This window comes from Diadema antillarum, unplaced genomic scaffold (genome assembly GCF_040938485.1).
Source record: "Diadema antillarum isolate AM-2024a unplaced genomic scaffold, OU_Dant_1.0 seq00000105_RagTag, whole genome shotgun sequence".
Classification (NCBI taxonomy): Eukaryota; Metazoa; Echinodermata; class Echinoidea; order Diadematoida; family Diadematidae; genus Diadema; species Diadema antillarum.
In genome coordinates this window covers 563,620-584,157 of record NW_027271191.1, presented here as the reverse complement: position 1 = coordinate 584,157, position 20,538 = coordinate 563,620, and the positions used below count along the sequence as shown (strand labels likewise).

At 38.1% G+C, this 20,538-nt stretch overlaps 1 protein-coding gene across 2 annotated transcripts; it reads left to right on the top strand.

The window, feature by feature from the left end:
* Positions 1-372: 372 nt before the first annotated feature.
* LOC139726936 (GMP reductase 1-like) lies at positions 373-19,478 on the top strand. Of its 2 annotated transcripts, none has more exons than XM_071637923.1 (9): positions 373-592; positions 7,126-7,245; positions 7,878-7,961; positions 9,620-9,793; positions 11,548-11,629; positions 14,459-14,565; positions 15,309-15,351; positions 17,605-17,764; positions 18,961-19,478. In XM_071637923.1, exons 1-9 carry the CDS (start codon positions 506-508, stop codon positions 19,148-19,150), a joined length of 1,047 nt encoding a protein of 348 aa, XP_071494024.1. In that variant the 5' UTR covers positions 373-505; the 3' UTR covers positions 19,151-19,478. The 2 variants fall into 2 exon arrangements, with proteins under 2 accessions (XP_071494024.1, XP_071494023.1); XM_071637922.1 differs by having other exon boundaries at positions 373-610.
* Positions 19,479-20,538: the final 1,060 nt, after the last annotated feature.

The following is a 20,538-nucleotide window of genomic DNA, read 5'->3' as shown; positions in this document are numbered from 1 at the left end:
GGATTTCGATTTCGATGTCATGACGACGGAGAAGAAACCGCGTTGAATCTCTAATCTAACGTTAGGGGCTCTATACTCTCACATCGTACTTGTACCACCAGCGCCAGAGCAGCAGCGCGGCCTCTGTGTACCGTCTACCAGCAGTGTCTCCACACCAGCTCCGGCCGTCCGGCGCTAATTGCAGACGGCAGTAACTTGTTGAGGATCCGATCCCAAGCTCCTGCAGCTACAAACCTTGCTTTATATCTTACGAAGTCGTGACAGTCGTCAACAGCGACCAGAATAAACTGTTAGCATCTCGTCAAAAGCCGAGTCTCAATCTGTAACAGTTAAAGGTGCCTAGACTGTGTTCTTGCCTAGCTAGAACCCAACCTAACGTGAGATAGAATTCTTGAACCCTTTCATAGTTTTATTAGTTTCGAGCCGTGCTGGGGCCCTGGCCGGGGTGCCTTCCCAAGAGGAAATCGCCTGGACCTGTTGACAACACTGTACTGGGAGCGCAGTCATGCCGAGGATTGACAGCGACATCAAACTGGACTTCAAAGATGTCCTTGTGCGGCCAAAGAGGAGCACATTGAAGAGCCGATCGGAGGTGGAACTTCAGCAGAAAGTGAAACATCACATGCCATGGCTACTTCTGTGTGCTGTTCTTGCTGTTTTGTTTTATAATCGCTTTTGAGTCTTGTTTTTTTTTAAATTTCATTCTTTGTTTGGGTTTGTTTTTGTTTTTGTTTCGCTAGGGCAAGTTACATTTTATGGGCTACATGACTTGTATAAACTAGATCTAGAGAGTGTTCTATATCGTTAGATGTAATTCATTGACTCTTCACTAAGATTATGTTATGAATATTTTACTCATCTCCCTTCTAGCTATGCCAAAAAGTTATTAAAAAATTGCCAAAAATAGTGTTTGCTGGTTCCATGTAATTTGGCAAAACTGGAGTGGTACGTCTTCACTTTGCTGAATCAATAATTGTAGGGCCTATAATAGACACTCTAACATATTTTCTGACCAGCAAAAACTCTATGATATGCTTTAAATTTATGTCACTTTATGACATTGCACATCACTTTATGTTAGGCTGAGAAATAGAATTGAATTTAAAGATTTGATACAGAAACTATTCTATAGTAAGTAAAACCTGTGTTATTACAAATGCAACAAACAAGTACAATATTTTGATGTTTTGAAATGAGTCCAGATTGAGGCAAAGTTTGATTTGTATTTCTTTTATAGTGTTAGCCATTCCGGTAAGATCGTTGTTTATTGTTATTTATTTTTTTCATCAATTAATTAATTTTTTTTTTACTTGTTGATTTATTTAGTTCTTTTATGACAGCTTCACTGAGCACATATTTTCCAATTCCATAAAATTTGCAGTATCAGCACAGAGTCAGCCATGGTTGTGATGTTATGAGTATACTGTGTCCTGCCGCTGTTAACTACAAAAAGCCACTGGTTTCTAGCTATGTCAGAAATCAAGACCTTATTTCCAAAATGATTGAGAAAAAAAGGAATTCGTCGGGTGCCCGTGCATTGGCCGCTAACGCAATACAAATTGTATTGCGTTAGCGGCCAATACACGGGCACCCGACGAATTGATATGTTCTTGCTTTACCTACTGTACCTTCTCTTGCTTTGTGTAAATGTGCAACCCATACAATATCAGTACAAGTATGTAAAACGATTATTTTATAAGAAGGAAAGCACAAAGTGGCAGTGAAGTTCACCTCATTATGGTGAGAGCTTATCAGTGGCAGGTCACAATATACTTGTACATGTTTATGTTGAATTCATCTGGTTGTTAAATCCTTTTCGCCGTTTGCAGTGTATAGAGTTGAAACATTCATGTTTGGGGACACTTTTTACAGATCCATTTTTAACCATGCTCCATGTTTGGTGTGGCTGCATCCAATGTTACGGTCAGTTTGTATACATGTGTATTTAGAGCGTAATTATTATAATTCTCGCTGAAAAACTCCTTGTATGCTGGAAATTTAGATAACAGGAATGACAGTTAAACACTGCCAAGAACTTGTAACCCTACATTTTCCACATTGTCTCTTAGAAAAACAGATCTTATAAATGTAAATGCAGTGTTTCAGACAATATTCAAACAATATCTGAATGAGGAAGAGAGGTTTGCAATAACACTATATGTAGTCCTTAAAAGAACTGTTGTTTGGCGTAAGGTGATAGATGGTCAAAGGACAGGAGTGATTTGAGCTGGAAGTAAATGTTGCACTGAGGGAGTCGGGGGGAAAATAGGAGATGGGGACAATTATAAAGAAGAATATGGTGCATATCGGGTAATAGGTTAGATGAACCGAACAGAAGGGAGGAGAGCAGAAGGGGAAGGTTTGAAAATCTAGGAGATATGAGAAAGAGAGAGGTGCTGAAAATGTGAATTTTCAAATGTTGTTTAGAAAACAAAGTGAGAAAAAGAAGCCAGTAAATGCGAGTGAACACAAACTATGAAATGCGGATTCAAATATTACTGAAAGTGAAGAAAAGGGGGGGGGGGGTAGTCTTAAGAAGGAATCCCGTGGAAAAGAGCTGTTGGAGAGGGGGAAAATTATAAGTGTAGTCCTGGAAAGGATTCCTTTGGAAGAAGGAATGTGGGAGAGGTAGCAATATTTTAATGTGTTGTCCTGAATGGGAGGGAAGAACTGAGATTTTAGTCCCGAAAGATGGTAAACCACGGCAAAGTGGTGATATAGTCCTATAAAGGTCTGTCAGCTGTGACGAAAGTTGGAAGTAGAGAGAAGACAGAATGAGAGGAGTCAAAAGAGAAGTTAGTTATAGGATAAGGGGAAAAGTAAGTAAGAAGAACAAAATAATTATACATCTTAATGCCAACAAACAAGGCTCAGCCTGATCTCTCTTAAAGTTGAGGGTAGCACCAGGCGAGGTCTTTGTTTATTGCTTTATGACAGATTTATCGCTCATAAACCTGAAATATATACGTCACAACTGCAGTAAGCTTCTCATTTCTAAGCTAACTTGGCATAAGTCGACAAATTGCGCAAGATAAAGCAACAAAATGATTACAGTGTGTTTCCTTTTCTCTTGTTATTTTGTTGGCTTCTTGTAGGTTGACATTCGCATAAGCTGACTGAAATTCTCAGGGTCCATGCATGTCAGCTTATATGTGAGGTCTACTGTATTTTAATCCCAAAAATTCCTGTAGACTCCACAAAAGGACAACATTTCTTCTATCTCTTGCTGGTTGAACATCCTTTCATGGTACATCAGTATGCAATCACCGTTACGTAGAACAATCTATCGCTGACCCTTGCATGCATATAATGCAACTCTCGCAGGTGTATACATTGTACAATGTAAGTGTACAAAATTGTACCTGGTACATGATAACAAACAGTGCAGCTAGTCCATGCCTACTTTACATTTACTAACTGATACAGTGGGCCTGGTAATTGAAAAGCAATAAGCATTGAACATGCAATGATGCATTTCATTAATCTTACAAACAGACAAAAGTGACTCATGGAATTCATGGTGATATGTATTCAATTAATTTTGTAAAAGCCATTGATTATGTCATTGATATAAAATTTCTCTTAACAGAAATCATGGACTTGTAGATATTTCATTGGCATGTGTTTTTCAAAACAAAAGCTGAAAGGTTAAAGTCTTCCGTAGTCTGGCAGTCCACTTTCACCCCACTTATTTCTAGCCTTTTGCCTTTAGGCTTTTTTCTTTTTCTTTTTCTTTTTTTTTAGATTGGCATTTTGTAATTCTATTTTATGACCTTCCTCTTCCGCTAGAGGCCTGTGTTTCACCAAAATGCTTGATCTTTAACAGTGTGTGTTCATATTTTTGTAATACCCTGGTATATTAAATTTTTGCATTTCATTCTTCTTCTTTTTTATTGCCTATGGTATTTTGATAGAACATACATGTATGTGTTTCAAATGTTTTTTTTTTTGAACTCATATACCTCATGAACTTGGTAGAAATATGTGGCAAATAGACCTTTGACACATCATGTAATTATTAAATCAATAACAACAACAAGAAGAACAACAACAGTAACCAAACACCCCCTCTCATAGATTATCTGTGTAGTATTAAAGTGCAGCTGAATCTACCATGTAAGTGTCCTATTGCCATCACACATCTAGGAATCTCAAGCTGAAATCTGATGCTGTAACTATGTGAATCAAAATGCCATTTTAGAAGAAAAAGAGGAGGGCCCTGTGGCATAAATGTTGAGATAAAACGTGATAAGCCAGGAAATTGAGCATTTTGCAAGTCTCTGAATGCAACTTTCATTTTAGTACGAAATTCTGACTTGCAAGTACAAGTGTACCTGTTAACATTTGATTTGTGACATATAAATAAATATTACTATTGCATCTTTTTATATGACAGATCAGAGGAGAGGGGTGTTTCACAAATAATTTAAGTCAATCACCAGTCTTCAATGTATTCTGAGTATCTTATGAAAGTTAAAACTTTGGAGACTTTTTCATGCAGCCATTGATACACAAAATGAAATAAGTGACAAAGGAATTTTTCTGTAAATTTTTGTAACAAATTGAAGTGGATTTTGAAAGGTTGATAAAATTAAACATAGAAACCAATGACATACCAGCATGCCTACAACAGCTACTCTTTTCATCTTCCTTTGCTGGCCGCTGTCGACAGGTTTGACTGCACCCTGAATCAGATGTCTTCTGTGCTTCGTCCCCAAAATATGCCTCCTATCCCTACGCATATTGATATGTGGCATGTGACATCAGATTTCAGTTTCAAACCTGCCATCGTTTGGAGAGTAATGACTTTTGTGTTTACTGGATCTGTACACTTGTAGTCACTTAATATAGGCCTGCTCGTATACTTTTACAGGTGTATATTGTAGGGTACATACATTATGCACACACACTGTAGCAAGAACGATTTTGATTTTAATTGACATTCCAGGCATGTATGCTATTCATGTGCACAGTTGAAATTGTAGAAAGAGACTAAGTTTGCCATATATTTTGCTACATCAATATCTTGCCAACAGGATAACACACAGACTGTAGCCACATGGATGTCCATGTGTTATTTTGTTACATGTAATTCCATACGAGACAGTACCATTGTCCAACATTCTGTAGGTCTATATCAGCTGTACTACACTATGGTGTTTGTAAGCCCTCTGCCCACGTCCTAGTGATTGTAATGGGTTCTTTAATCAGTCCCTTTGACAAGAAGGCTGTCGTGTGACCTCTACCCTTTTCTAGGCAGATTGATTGTGCCTCCTTCATTTGCAGCGGGGGACGAGAGTATAATGGGATTTGTCGCTCGTGTAGTGCAGTTTCCAATTGGCACTGATTGCAGAAAGCCCTTCATAAACATGCTTCATGCCCAATTTTGGCCTGATTGGATGTGATCAGAGCTTTTTAGAGGACCACCAGATTGATGGAAGCCACTCTCCACTAATCAAGGCCTTACACTGTGTGAAGCAACAGCAGCACTCACTGAAATGCAGTGAGATTTTCAATCCACTTGCAATGCGAAGTTATATTCACAATATAAATAAAAGGGAATGCTGTGATACTTTCTATATACAGCCTGTACGTCAAAAACATTTCAGACATTGACTCGGAACTACTGGTATGATTACCTTTGTGTGTGTCCATCGTACCAAATATTCTAATCTTTTATTTCATTCTATTCATGAGTACTGGTAAACAATGCCAATATTCTACATTGAACTGAGTTGCCTGTTGTGAGGGCAGTAAAGGAGATAGGGGGATGATGATTCAGAAAGATGGATACCTCTAACTAAGCAACATTGAAAGTATTACATTTATTTTTATGAGGAGTAAATTAAAAAAATGTAAAGGAAATTGAATGTCAGACAGTGTATACAATAAATGAAAAAGAATAGGAGGGAAGAGGATTTTTTTCCTCTGAAATTGCCGGATATATTGTACAACATGGCATTGCTTCTTTGTAATTTATGCCATTTGATGTTAAGGTCAATCTCTACATGTATAATTCACATCTCAAACTGGCATTTACTGTAAACATCCAAAGGTGCAGGAGAGCGGGAAGCAAAGTAAACATCAAATAGATGGATCCACATCAAACTCTAGATGAATTGTTAACCCGTTGAAGACGAATCCTGAGTATCCACAGGCATGTTTCTGGTTTTTGGTTAATGTTGTTGATTTAAGGATTATATCATGAGTCAGTGGATCATTTGCCACATATTTTACCAAGTGTCCCGAAAGAAATGCGTGTTGTAGCAGAATCAGCCCGTCCTCAACAAGGTAAAGGCCATTTGAGATAAGTTGCTCAGCTGTTTTACTTAGCTTGTCTACTGATAGAATATCAATTAGATACAAATCATGTTCAAGATTCGTCGCATCATTATACATACTGAAGATGTTGGGTTTGAAATCCACATGAATTAAAAAAAAAAAAAACCTCTTGAGTCGGCTAGACAGAACAATGTGATCAGCAATCTCTATGCATGTAGCAGCTGTCAAAAATGATCCAGTAAGGTTGAAAGTGCTGCTAATAGGCAAGAATACAGTGATAGCTTTTACGTGCATACTAAGTGAGGGAAAGTGAAAGTGTGTGTATGTGTGTGTTTTTATGTGTACATTGTATGTGCATGTTTGTGTGCAGTGCAGTCACATCAGCCATTTCAGTAACTAATGCATCCCTTTTTAGCTTAAAAAATAATTAATGAGATTGTAAAGTGAAGAACAACAAAGAAACTGAAAGATACCGTACATTTTACGGATATACAGTCAAACCTGCCTTAATAGCGTTCACTTGTCTATAGTAGCCACCTACTTTGTGTGGTCACTAAAAAATCCATATGAGACAAATCCAGGTCAAAGATACATAGTACTCTGCATAGTTACCACCTGTCTATAATAGCCACCAATTTTGTATCCCATGGTAGAGTTTTTAGCTGTATACCTGCAGCCACACTGACACAGTGCTTCAGCCCCTAGATGGTTGAAGCACGATGGAGCGTTATTTACCAGTATGATACAGACATTAAATTCATTTTCATTACCATGTACTTTATTCATTCCTTATAACATCAGCTCTTTGTTTTCTTCTGCCCCTGTGTTCTGTAATTGATGTAGGTGAATCTGGAAAGGTCTTACATCTTCAGAAATTCCAAGAAGACCTATGATGGCGTACCAATCATGGCTGCCAATATGGACACGGTGGGAAACTTTGAAATGGCCAAGGCACTTGCTAGTGTAAGTTCATATTTCATAATAACCCTTCAAAGCTTTTGTTACTCTGTATTTCATTCAAATAACCTACTGCGTTCATTCATCCTCCTCCCCCCCCCCCCCCCCATGTCAAATGTCCAGTATGTGTCGTGCTTTATCCGCTGTCCATCATTCGTATTAAAGCTTTTCATACTTTCAGCTTCTTCCAGAAACCCCATTAGGGATTTTCACCAAACTTTAAAGCAGGTAGCATCCCTAGGGGGAAGGAATCTTGCATTTGCTCAAATGGGCACTACGCCCCTTTTCCCCTTGGGACCCCAGGGAACTCCAGAACCCCCAAATCAGAGAATGTTTAAACAAAACACAAAAAAAAAAAAAAAAGAAAAGGGGGGGGGGGGGAATCCTTCTATAAAACCAGAAATACTCTGAGAAAATACATTTAGTAAGTTTACTTTCAGGTTTGTTTTTTTATGGCAGATCCAGGAATGGCCCCTTTGAAGCCAGGACCGCATTGGCACCATTCTTCACATTTTGATCTTTTTGAAAATGCATGACTACCTTTTCTGCAAACCTCGTAGGAAGGTATTATTGCCAGTATGATAGATATACAAATTGAAATCATGTCGTGTGTATTTTTCTTCCTTGTTCTTTCATAGCATGGCCTTTTCTCGTGCATCCACAAACACTACACGGTACAGGAATGGGTAGACTTTGCAAACAACAATCCTGAAACTCTCAAGGTAAGGAGTCTTGTTTTAGTTGTCTGTTTTCCCAGTACTTTTTAAAAATATGTAGTAAATTCATGGGGCAGTACCCCTTGGAGTATGGTACTTACCACACACTTGTTCAATGTATGGGAAGTTACAGTGTACCTATGCCTCGTGTTAACCCATTGAGGACAGTCTGATTTTGCTACAACACGCATTTCCCATAGACACCTTCCTGAGTATACCCGGGACTTGTCTTCAATGAGTTAACAGCTCTGTCGATGTCACAGACTATGTTTTGTTTGTCTGTTAGAATTAATTTCAATCCAGGCTGACATGATTTAGATGTTTACTGGGGGTAGTGTAATGGGGTTAGTGTATTGCCACATTCAATTCATGGCTGTAGTTCAACCAAATCCTTAGTTCAGCAGTTTAGTGATGAAGTAGGCTGTTCGTCTAAATGTCTTGCTCGCAATGTTTACTTGCACTTTTGGTGCAATCACAAGTACAATAGTACTCTCTTCTGTTGTATTGTTGACTTGAGCTTCCTTATCTGTTGTTGATAGTAAACAAGATGATTCTAAAGACAGATTTGATTGACTTGGCTTGGGCTAAACTAACATGTTTCATGCACTGCTCTGCTCCAACAAAGCACCATACTCTGATAACATTTGTTTTTATGCCTCCACCTGAATGGTGCTAGAGCCATTATTACATGTACGCCACTGGAAAACTCATGTTTAAAATTTGCCCTTATCTCAAATTACTCTGACTATAATATTATGATGTAACAGACAATTACTTTCGCTGTCAGCACACACAGAATGTTGGAACCTTGGGGCTTGAAATGCTATTTTCTAGAGATTCTAAGTCACTGGACTTTGGGTGTATTTGATTACTGTCTTAGGCCATTCTGTACTGTACCTGTGCAAGTTATGCCAGAGGAGCACTCGAACACTCCCAATGTATACTGTAATGCACCAAACCATGCCAAACATAGACCACTTCCCAATTTGCTCCACAAAGCTTACCATACCGTACCATGCCAGAGGATGCTTGAATGCAAACTGGTCCAAAAGCATACCATACCAGAATTTGTTGACATGAGAAGAGTGTGCGTACCATGTCATAATATTAAGGATGTAATTTTGTTTTTTGGGGACATATGTAGCCTAAGTGAATGAGGTGATCCCTCTGATGCGAATCCAAAAATAACTCATGAGGTATGCTATCTCCACAGAGTACTCAGACGTTTCCAGTCTATTTTGGTATGGTACAGTTTGGTTCACTTATGAGCACTTGACAGCTCTCAGTCCATCATGGTATGATATGGTTTGGTTCACTTTTGAGCACTTGAATACAGCCTTTGTCTTAAGACTTATGAAACCTCTCCATGGCATTTTAAACCCTGTGTATGGATCATTCTACTGTGTGAAAAGAAGGGGAAATTCCATTCTGAATATTGTATTATCAGATATTTTTGCAGTGTTTTTTATTTGCTTGAATTTTGTGAGTTGACTGATTTCACCAACTTAACATCGTGCCCAAATATCTCCTCATGTTGCTGTTGCTGGATTGCAAATTCAGCTGCTTCTGAAATTGTCTGCAAGAGCAGATTCACAAAATGTTATGTGAGCAGTGTGGTGATTACAGTATGATGTAGACCTTTCTCCATTGCATCTCCATGGCAGCACTGTGCGGTGAGTTCAGGGACCTCTAAGAAAGATGCTGACAAAGTGGAAGAAATTATTGCAGCCATTCCATCCATCCAGTACATCTGTCTGGACGTTGCCAACGGCTATTCGGAGGTGTTTGTCCAGTGTGTGAAGGACTTCCGGCAAAAGTTCCCAGAACACACTATCATGGTATGTACTGTAAAACCAGAAATGTTTACGTGCATTTTAATTTCACAAATTTGTGAGAACCAAGATGAACAAAACTAAAATGCGCACGAAAGTTCTTGTTGACACATACATTTAAGGTCAGTGCAGTTCACGAAATTTTACGGCACAAAGAAAGCCGTTGTGAATATATCTTGCTTTACAGTATACTGCAATGAAAAAAAAAAAGGCACAGTAAAACACTAAATGCACAAAAGTCACCCCTCCACGAACAAAAAAACAAAAACAAAACAAAACAAAAATTTTCCAAGTTGAGACAGAAATATTAGCATAGATCTTCTAAGATTTGTTGTCAGTTTAAGCATCAGTTATATATTTAGCTGTTTTAGAAGTTGTTTTTATTATGTTTTCGGGTTGTCCGTCCGTCCGTCCGTCCTTCCGTCCGTCCGTCCGTCCGTCCGTCCGTCCGTCTTTCCGTCCGTCCGTAATGCATTTTGTGGACAAGGTAACTATCAAAAGCTGTTGAGGTATCCTAATGAAACTTGGCATGTATGTGTATTAGGGGGTGAAGTTGTGCCTATCAACTTTTGGGTGCACGTGCTCAAGGTCAAAGGTCAAAAGGTCAAATACATAAAATTTCACTATTTCCACCATATCTATGCAATGCCTGAAGATATTTTCTTGAAACTTAGTGTATGCATGTATTACCCAATTTAGATTCTCTGGTGAAAGTTTGGGTCATGAGGTCAAAGGTCAAAGGTCAAAAGGTCGAGTAAAAGTATTAAAACTTCTTTTTTTCTCTGTAAATTGGAAAATTGTTCAAGGTATCTTCATGGAACATGGTATATACATGTACTGACTGGCAGTGATTATCTAGAGAATGTAGGGTTCATGGGGTCAAAGGTCAGGGGTCAAAGGTCAAGTGCAACACTTCAAAATTTTACTATTTCCCTCATGTTCATGCAATGCCAGCAGGATTAGTATTTTTTTTTTTTTACACTTGGTGTATGCGTGTGTAACCTAATAGAAATTCTCTGGAGAGTTTTTTTTCTTTTTCTTTTTTATTGCCTCAAAGGTCAAAAGGTCAAAGATCAAGTGAAAGTGCTGAACTAACTTTTTCCTCCATATCTCGGAAGTGGCTCAATTTATTGTGAAACTTACTGCATATCTATGCATGTTCTACCTGAAAGTGATTATCTTATGAATTTTAGGGTCAAAGGCCAGATGAGCATGGTAACAATTCACTATTCAGTACAGAAATTGCACTTTTTCTCCATACCAGTACCATGAAAATTACTCAATGCATAAATGTATGAATGGGTCAAAGTCAAGTTAAAGTCCTTAAATCCCCAAATACATGCTCTCCTATTCATCCAATTAAACCAAGGTCAAGGAAGGTGTTTTATTACTCTGAAGTCTGCAACCATACTAAACAATGGTTTATGACCAAAGTAAGGCTCAGTAAAAGAGAGATGATTATTCTTTCAAAAACACAAAATTAATTTTAAAAAATGTTAGATAAAGATATGCAGCTACAAACCACAGAAACATATTTTTTTGAACTCGCTGGGTTAAATTCTTCACATCCAGCGAAGGGCTGCCATGTATACCTTGAAATAAATGCAAACTGGCATGTTAATCATGTGAATTACCTGTGTACCAGTGTAAGTGTGGTACTGGCACATACACTGTGTAGCAAATACAAGTTTTTATCAATGTAACAGTGTCGTGGTGTTGATGTGTAAAATATTATGTGTTGATTATGTTTCTCTCTGAAGGCTGGGAATGTTGTGACTGGTGAGATGGTGGAAGAGTTGATTCTTGCTGGGGCAGATATCATCAAAGTTGGCATTGGACCAGGTAAGCATGTTATAAAACAAACAAACAAGAAACCATAGGATCCTGAATAGCTTGCAAGAAGTGCATTTGCTTCAGAAGAGTTGTTTTCAATCTTTGCATAAATTGTGTTTAGCATACTGAGTAACTATTAAATTTCAAGAAACGTATATGTGGGGTTGTGTCCGTCCGTCCGTCCGTCCGTCCGTACGTCCGTACGTCCGTCCGTACGTCTGTCCGTACGTCCGTCCGTCCCGTTTTGTCGATATCTCAAGAACCATGTGGTGGTTTTACATCAAACTTGGTATGAGGGTATATCCTTAGGGGATAATACTTTGTGTGGATTTTAGGGTCACAGCATGTTTTTCTCCATATCTTACAAATGGTTCAAGGTATCTTCATGGAACTTAGTATATATGCTTGTACCGATGGGCAATGATTATCTAGGGAAGTTGGGGGTCATGGGTCAAAGGTCAGGGGGTCAAAGGTCAAGGTCAGCTCCTCAAAATATCACCACTTTCCTTAAAATGCAATATGCCTGAAGGTTTTTTTTTTTTTTTTTAAATTGATGTATGGCATGTATTACCCAATATATATTTTGGGGGAAGTTTCTTGCCAAAAGGTCAAAGGTCAAAAGGTAAAAGGTCAAGTGGAAGTGCTAAATTGCACTTTTTCCTCCATATCTTGAAAGTAACTCAAGGTATCATCATGAAACTTACATATTTATGCATGTTCAACCTAACAGTGATTCTCTTTGGAACTGTGAGGTCAAAGGTCAAAGGCCAGGTTTAGATAATGCTATTTTCCCATTTGATACTGAAATTATACTTTTTCTCAATACCTTCAAAATTACTCAATGCATAGACTTATAAAAGGGTCAAAAGTCAAGTAAAAATCATCAGTTCCCCAAATACCTGCACTCTGACATTTTAATCATTCATCCAATTGAACCTAGTTCTAGGAAAGTGAACATTCAGCACATTTGTGTCAAACCTGTCATTTTAATATTTTGCCAATTGTGTGAAACTGTCATCACACATTGTCAAGACATTGTACTATAGACCTATTAGGAGAACCATGCATTATGGCGGAGGCATATCAGTAGCCGTAGCGATATATCTAGTTTCAGAATGTAGAGGAATGAATAGGAAGACCCCTGAAATTGAAGCATTTTTATAGAATTTTCTGTACAGGTATAATATGTTCAAGAGTTTGCTGCCTATTAGTTAGCATTTCTGTAAAACTCTAATCTGAGCATGTAACTGAGACAAATTGTTCATCGTACATGCATGTCATGACTGGTGTTCAGTGTCAAAAGATCTAAACAGTTATTTTCTTAATTGTACCACCTTAACATTCAGATGCAAAAACTGTGAAATGACTGTCAGAGATGGGAATTATGCATGTGTGTAACTGTTATTCTTACAAGTGTTGCTTTTGTGTGATGTGTACTTTTTTTTATGCCTCCGCCACGAAGTGGTGCCGGAGGCATTATGTTTTCGGGTTGTCCGTCCGTACGTCCGTACGTCCATACGTCTGTACGTACGTCCGTACGTACGTCCGGCCGCTTTCGTTTACGCGATAACTTGAGTAATATTTACTGGAATTTTACCAAACTTGGTCCAAGTATGAAGTATGATGGGGCAATGATTCAATTAGATTTTGGGTGCAATCGGCTAAAGGTCAAAGGTCAAAGGTCAAGGTCAAATCATGAAATTGTATTCGTTTACGCGATAACTCAAGACTGGATGGAGCAAATTTCACCAAACTTTGTTGGAGGATGATGTATGATGGGACAATTACTTGATTAGTTTTTCAGTGAAATCGGACAGAGGTCAAAGGTCAAAGATTAAGGTCAAATCCTAAAATTTATCTGTTTACGTGATAACTCAAAACTGGATGAAGCAGCTTTCACCAAACTTGGTCCAAGGATGATGTATGATGGGACAATTAGTTGAGTAGATTTTAGTGACATTGACAAGAGGTCAAAGGTCAAAAGGTCAAGGTCAAATGCTAAAAATGTTGCTATTTCCCCCATATCTACGCAATGCCTGCAGTTATTTTCTTGAAACTTAGTGTAGACATGTACTACTGCATAAAGATTCTCCAGAGAGAGTTTCATGTCATAAGGTCAAAGGTCAAAAGGTCAAAGGGTAGGTGAAAATATTGCAATATCACTTTTCTCGCAAATGGTTCAATGTATCTTTATGGAACTTGGTACATATGCATGTACTGACTGGCAGGGATTATCTAGGGAATTTAGGGGTCATGGGTCAATAGTCAGGGGGTCAAAGGTCAAGGTCAACTCCTCAAAATGTTACTATTTCCCTCATATACTAGTACATGCAATGATTGCATCATTAGTTTTAAGATTTAATATATGTACATGTATTACTTAATGGAGATTCTCTTGGAAATTTCCAGCCAGAAGGTCAAAGGTCAAAGGTTAAGAGTCAAAGGTCAGGTTTAAATGAAAAAAATATATATATATTTTGTACTGTAATTACACTCTTTCTTCATGCCTTGAAGATTATACTCAATGCATAAACTTATAATAAGGTCGGTCAGAAGTCCAGTAAAAATTTTCAATTCCCCAAATATGTGTACCTGCACTCTTTAATAGACAATTATAGCAAACCCAGTTCGTGGAAAGTGATCATTCAAGATATTTCTGACAAATCTGTTAATTCGATATTTTGCCAGTTATGTGAAACTGTCATCACACATTGTGAAGACATTGTACTATACATCTATTGGGAGAATCATGCATTATGGCGGAGGCATCAGTCGCCATAGCGACATTTCTAGTTTTTTAATAACAGGCATTTTTTTCACTTTGGCCATGCCACACAGGTTCTGTATGCACCACCAGGAAAAAAGCAGGTGTCGGCTACCCTCAGCTAAGTGCAGTCATTGAGTGTGCTGATGCTGCGCATGGTCTAGGAGGACACATCATATCGGTAATAACTCATTTAGGTAAAAGTGTGTAGTGTTGAGTGTGTAAGGAGGGCTTATTGAGAGTCAATTGAAGCAAGCACATCAATTTTGAGGGCAAGCTTAAATTAGCATTTCTCATCAGTAGTGAGGTGATGATAGTGATGGATGTAGATGACATTTTTAGCTCACTTAAAGGGATCGTATACTTTTGGTTGAGACCTAATTTCAGGTTTCTAACATTATTTGGTGAGATAATGAGAAACCTCTTATGAAATATGAAAGAGCATGTAATTCTATGAGGAATTCAATGTTTATTTGATGAAAATTGGTTTTAAAATGGCTGATGAGATATCAAAAAAAGAGCGATTCTAATAAAGTGTGGGACCCACACTTTATTACGATTGCTTTGTTTTACACTGTTTTTGGATGTTTCAGTCATTCCAAACCCGATTTTCATCAAATTAACTTTGAATTCCTCATAGAATTGGTATGCTCTGTACTATATCATAAGTGTTTTCTTGGTATCTCGCAAAAAGTTAAAAGCCCAATTCTCACCTCCACCAATACTGTACCATCCCTTTAAGGCCACAACATTGAACTTACAAATTTGTATTTGACATGTCATGATTGTTAGTCCATGTTTTTCAATTATAGAGTTTTACATATTCATTGCCCCCCGTGTAAGAAAGAAAGTATGATCTCTTACATTTGTCACTTCATTAACAATCAATTAATTTGGGTACATATCTTCTTTCCACCTGTTCAGGATGGTGGCTGCACATGCCCTGGAGATGTTGTAAAGGCATTTGGTAAGTTAACAACTTTCTCATGGGATGAAGTTGTGCCATTTGTCTGCCACAGGGCTGCACTTAAGTTTATAATTTCTTGATAGTTTGATTTTTTTTTTTTTTTTTTTTTTAAACCCACGCAAGTGAAAGGCAAAAGTGACCTATGGCAATCCTTCCCTGGCTAGTATCTTGTGTTTGTCAACTTCTTGTGTCGTTTGTGACCCATTAGTGGGATATGGTTCTGAGACATTTGCTCCTGTGACAACCGCTCCTATGAAGAATCTGCATGCTATAAAGCCAAACATAAATTCTACCCATAAACATGACACTGACCCTAATCCTAATCTTCACATCAAAGTAAACCTAAAACCCTATCACAGCCCCGACCCTAACCCCAAGTCCTGGGAGAAAATAAGACTGGAGCAATTGTTGCAGGAGTAAATGTTGTGTCACTTTGCTGGTCACTAATACCCACACTCCAGGATTTATTATGTGGACACAAATCTAATCAGTTTGTAGAAGCTGTAGTTTTTCTTCTGGTTTTTTTTCTGTCTGCAGAAAATGTTTTACAAAAAGGATTGTGGTGCACTATTTCTCCTTTCTAATGATACACCTTCCTGAAATATGTGTTCATGCTTTGTCATGTTGACATTTGCATTTATACTCACAGCTGTGAACCTTTCAGTTCCTGCAATGTATGGGTTTTTCTTCTGCAAACATAATATAAGTGGTGGAACATTGAACATGTATTTTTAGCCTTTCTGAGAGCTGTGTTTTAGCTTTAATATATTTTTGAGGAAAACACATCTGCTAAGCACTTAAAGGACAAGTTCACCTTCATAGACATGTGGGTTGAGTGAATGCAGCAATATTAGTAGAACACATCAGTGAGAGTTTGAGCAAAATCAGACCATCCGTTAAAAAGTTATGAATTTTTGAAGTTTCTGCTCAGTCACAGCTGGATGAAAAGACTGCTATAGCTTGTGATGTCACATGAGTACAACGATATAAAGAAAGAATAAAGAAAATTCAACATATTTCTATTTTTCTCGACTCGACTTCTCTCTTTCTGAAGGCAGGAGGAATAATATTACCCTTAACATACGTCAGTAGCAAGTCGAAGAAATGTGCACTTTATTCAAAAAGTAAAGTTTTGTGAAATTCTCTTTTTATTTTCCTTATATAGTTGTACGCATGTGACATCATTCACTGTAGTAGTCTTCTCTTCCAGCATTGACTGCGCAGATACTTAAAATATTCGTAACTTTTGAATGGATTGTCCAATTTTCCTCAAACTTTCACTGATGTGTTCTACTAATAATGCTGCATTTTTTTTACATCCTTATGTATATGAAGGTGGACTTGTCCTTTAAGTGAATGTCAAGTCCTAGTACAACTCTTTAGTGCCACCAAACATATGTAACATCAGGGAGGTGCTAGAGAAGGAGAGACAACTACTGCTCTCCTTTGAAGTCATGCGCGGCACCGCCGAGAAGTTATGCGCTTAACTACAGGTGGAAACCAGGTGCTTTGACAAAAGAGAGCGTCAATAATCGGGACTAGGGCTCTCACACCAGGAAAGACTTCCCCCTACTGCAGTTCGCTCTCTCTTTCAATGTGATGGCAACAATGAATTTGTGTACCTTGAATTGGAGCAGCGAATCAAAATGCAGTGTAAAACTGACAATTTTAACAGCAAATAGTTTAAAAGCACGCTGGAACACGCTTTAGCGGAGTACTTTATTTGAAAGAGCAAAATATCCCAGATTAAAAAGATAGAAAACTAACATGCGGAACTGTGCGCATTATAGAAAAATATCAGGTTTTAAAGAGGGCCTAATTTTCATTTCATTTCGATTTGCGCATTACGAAGAAACTAGAAATACGTGTTTATAGTATTGAATTCTTTCCTAAACTATTCTAAATCAATTCGAATATGTCATTTAAAATTTTACGGTGAAATAAAGCTTGTAATTCAACAAAAGGTGAAATGCGTTCTTTGTCTCGGAACTTTGTCTTGCAACTAGAGCGGTGCCGAGCATGACTTCAAAGCGTAGTGGAATGCTAGACATCCTATTGTAACGCCTTGAACCCAAACATGTGTTTGCATGAATTACCAAGAGTTGCCACTTCATCTCTGTAACACCTCCCTGGTAACATGGTAGGTTATCAGTAGAGAAACAAACCATGGGTTGTCATGGGAGTGATAAAGCATAGACACTGGGTGCATTTATCCTTGAATTGGAATTTATGTTCTGTTGCCATAAAACACAGGTGCTGGTGCTGACTTTGTGATGCTTGGTGGAATGTTCTCCGGTCACGACCAGACAGAAGGGGAGGTGATTGAGCGAAACGGAAAACGAATGAAGCTGTTTTACGGCATGAGTTCAGCAACGGCCATGAACAAGCATGCAGGCGGTGTTGCAGATTACAGGTATGTAGTGGCAGACAGGCATATATTCTCAGTTCAGATGTTACTGTGATCGAAGCCATTTGGTAATTGCCTGCTTAAAACCACAATGTAGTGGACTCAATACGTAAGGATCACATAATCTTGTTGGGAAAGGGTTAAATGTGTGCAATTTGTTTTATGAGCACTACTGGAGTGCTTTGTTTTGTTTTGGTCTTGTTATTCACTTTGAAATATCTACAGATGTTGATTTCTGCACTCACAGCAGTGAGAGTATAAATGTTTTATTACTTTCAATAAATGTATAATGCTAGCATGGTATGGAGACATTTCCTCAAATCCTCAAAACCCAACACTTAGATGTATTATATAGGCGTAAAACACACACATTGTTTAAAGGAAATTCAGGAAAGATGTGTGTAGATCAGTGGGAGACTTGTGAGGGTGTGACATCATCATCTCATCTTACTTGCATGTTTGGTTGCTTTATCCTTATTTCATGAACATGTTTGAAACTCTTAACATTCAATAACTTTCATATGGTATATATGTAATATTCATGAAACCTCCACCTTTCTGTGCATTTGATTTACTCTGTTGCATCCATTTTGAACATGGTATGGAATTATTGGATAAGTTTGTCTATCAGGGTATTCTGTCTCTTCGGCACCTCTTGCAAAGTTGTGCAAACCTCAGCCATAAAAATCACTAAAATAGCTATCACATCATCAATTGTCACGCATCATATGGAGTCAGCTGGGGAGTCCACCTGCATACTGATCTGATGATGTCACAACTTGTAGAATTGGTCTCTTATCAGAGATATTAGATTAACCCTTACTGTGCTTTTGTTCACCATTAAGATTGGCACATGTGCTGTAGTGCTTTCTTTGTCAATTGGCACAGATGTCGGTAATCTATTATTGTCAATAAATAGAGATTACCTGAGACCCCTAATCCCTATTGTGTCACCATGGCCTTCTTTTTGGACCGAGGCACATTGCTACACCTGAGTGGTCTCGATGATCTATGATTAGGTCATGTTTGGATGGATTATTGAATGCTGATGAAAAAAGCTTGCCTAGTTAAGTGCCAGGGAACACGAAGGTTGAAAAAGAGACAGATATGTACGTTGACAGTTTGTCATGGATGGTTGCTGTATTCTCACAAGAGTGAAGAGTGATTTTATAAGAAGTCATGAATCTCCATCTTGATTGCAGAGCAAGTGAAGGCAAGACAGTGGAGGTACCGTACAAGGGAGACGTCAATACCACCATCCTAGATATACTGGGTGGGCTGCGCTCGGCCTGTACTTACGTAGGAGCCAGCAAGCTGAAGGAGCTAAGCAGGCGCACCACTTTTATCCGTGTCACACAACAAACAAACAACATATTTGGAAACTCTACATAAAATATCTCCTATAAATCAGTAACTATCCTTATTCTTGATCATTGTTGTCTCTTTTTTTGCTTTACACATGCTTTTAATCTTCATTCATCCTTGCCGAGTTTTGAGTGTTTCATCTCACTGGTAGTCATGTGTTTCTATCAGTGAAATCTCATCTGTGTGTATTGTGAAATACTGGGTCTAGCAGCGTTGAAATCATGCTGTGGCTTTTGTGCAGTGCAAGGAATCTTAGTAGAGGAAATAGTTGTGTTTTAGAGAGTCATTCAGGGCTACTAATGGGTAATGCCTTGTGTGGAAGATTTGAACATTTGCCATTTTTAAATAAGTCATTTTTATCCAAGGTGTTTTAATTTAGTTTGGCCATGACTGCATAGCATGTCTGGTGTTTTGATCAACATAGATATCAAGCAAACATCCATGTTTTCTTTTTGTCAGTGGTAATTTATGTGATCTTCACAAATTTATATTTCATGACTCTGGTAATGTTGCCCTGTGATGTTACACAGCAGTGTATTCAATATGACAACATACAGTTGTGAGTGTGCTGTTTGAAAGTTTGTAAAGTATGCCATATACCGACAGTTGTGAAGTATACCATGCACTGTATGTGTTACCAAAGATGATGATAGTTCAGCTTCATACATGTTTTGTGCATTTTTTTTTTCAGTACTCCGCCTGTTTGCTGTTTCTTTGCCTCAGTGTGCCATACTTCTCAATCCACCTACTTGTGCCATACACCCAGAACACATTTTTATGATGAATGCTTCCAGCTGTTGTGAGTCACATAACGTGCCATGCCTGTGGGCTGTATGGCATTCAAAAAAGAAAGAAAGAAAGAAAATCATCAAAAAAAAATTTGAAAGCAATGCTTCCAGTGGCTGTGAGTTGTAAAAATTATGTTTAGATAATGATCCTCAACCTTGAGGATAAGCCAACTTCGAAGATAAGCTCTATGGAGCGCCAAGTGTCATACGGGTAATTTCGTAACAAAATCACTGATGTCATTGACGTAATGACTGATTTCGTGACAAAATGGCCATTTTGTCCTACAAAATGACTGATTTTGACAAAATGCTTGATTTCGTAATGAGATCGACCATGTGACACTCTGCATCCCATCGACATTATCCTCGAAGCTGGCTTATCCTTGAGGTGTCAAGGATCACCATCTGAACATACACTGTATTAAAGTAATGATTGTAGTGATAGTAACACATGTCATAGTGTCGGCTTACACTTCTCGCTCTTGAGTAGCCATTGTTCTTTTGCAGCGGGACATATAATCATGCTCAATTGTGATCAGTCTTACAAGGCCCTGGCTAATGATCACTGAAGGATTACTCGTGTATGGTATGTTTATTTATATAAACTTTTTATTTTCCTGCAAGTAA

Excerpts from the sequence above, each read along its gene's own strand:
- LOC139726936 (XM_071637922.1), top strand. The coding sequence starts at position 506 with ATGCCGAGGATTGACAGCGACATCAAACTGGACTTCAAAGATGTCCTT. Across the intron at positions 7,246-7,877 it reads TGGCCAAGGCACTTGCTAGT|CATGGCCTTTTCTCGTGCAT; the intron begins GTAAGTTCATAT and ends GTTCTTTCATAG. Across the intron at positions 17,765-18,960 it reads GGCGGTGTTGCAGATTACAG|AGCAAGTGAAGGCAAGACAG; the intron begins GTATGTAGTGGC and ends TCTTGATTGCAG.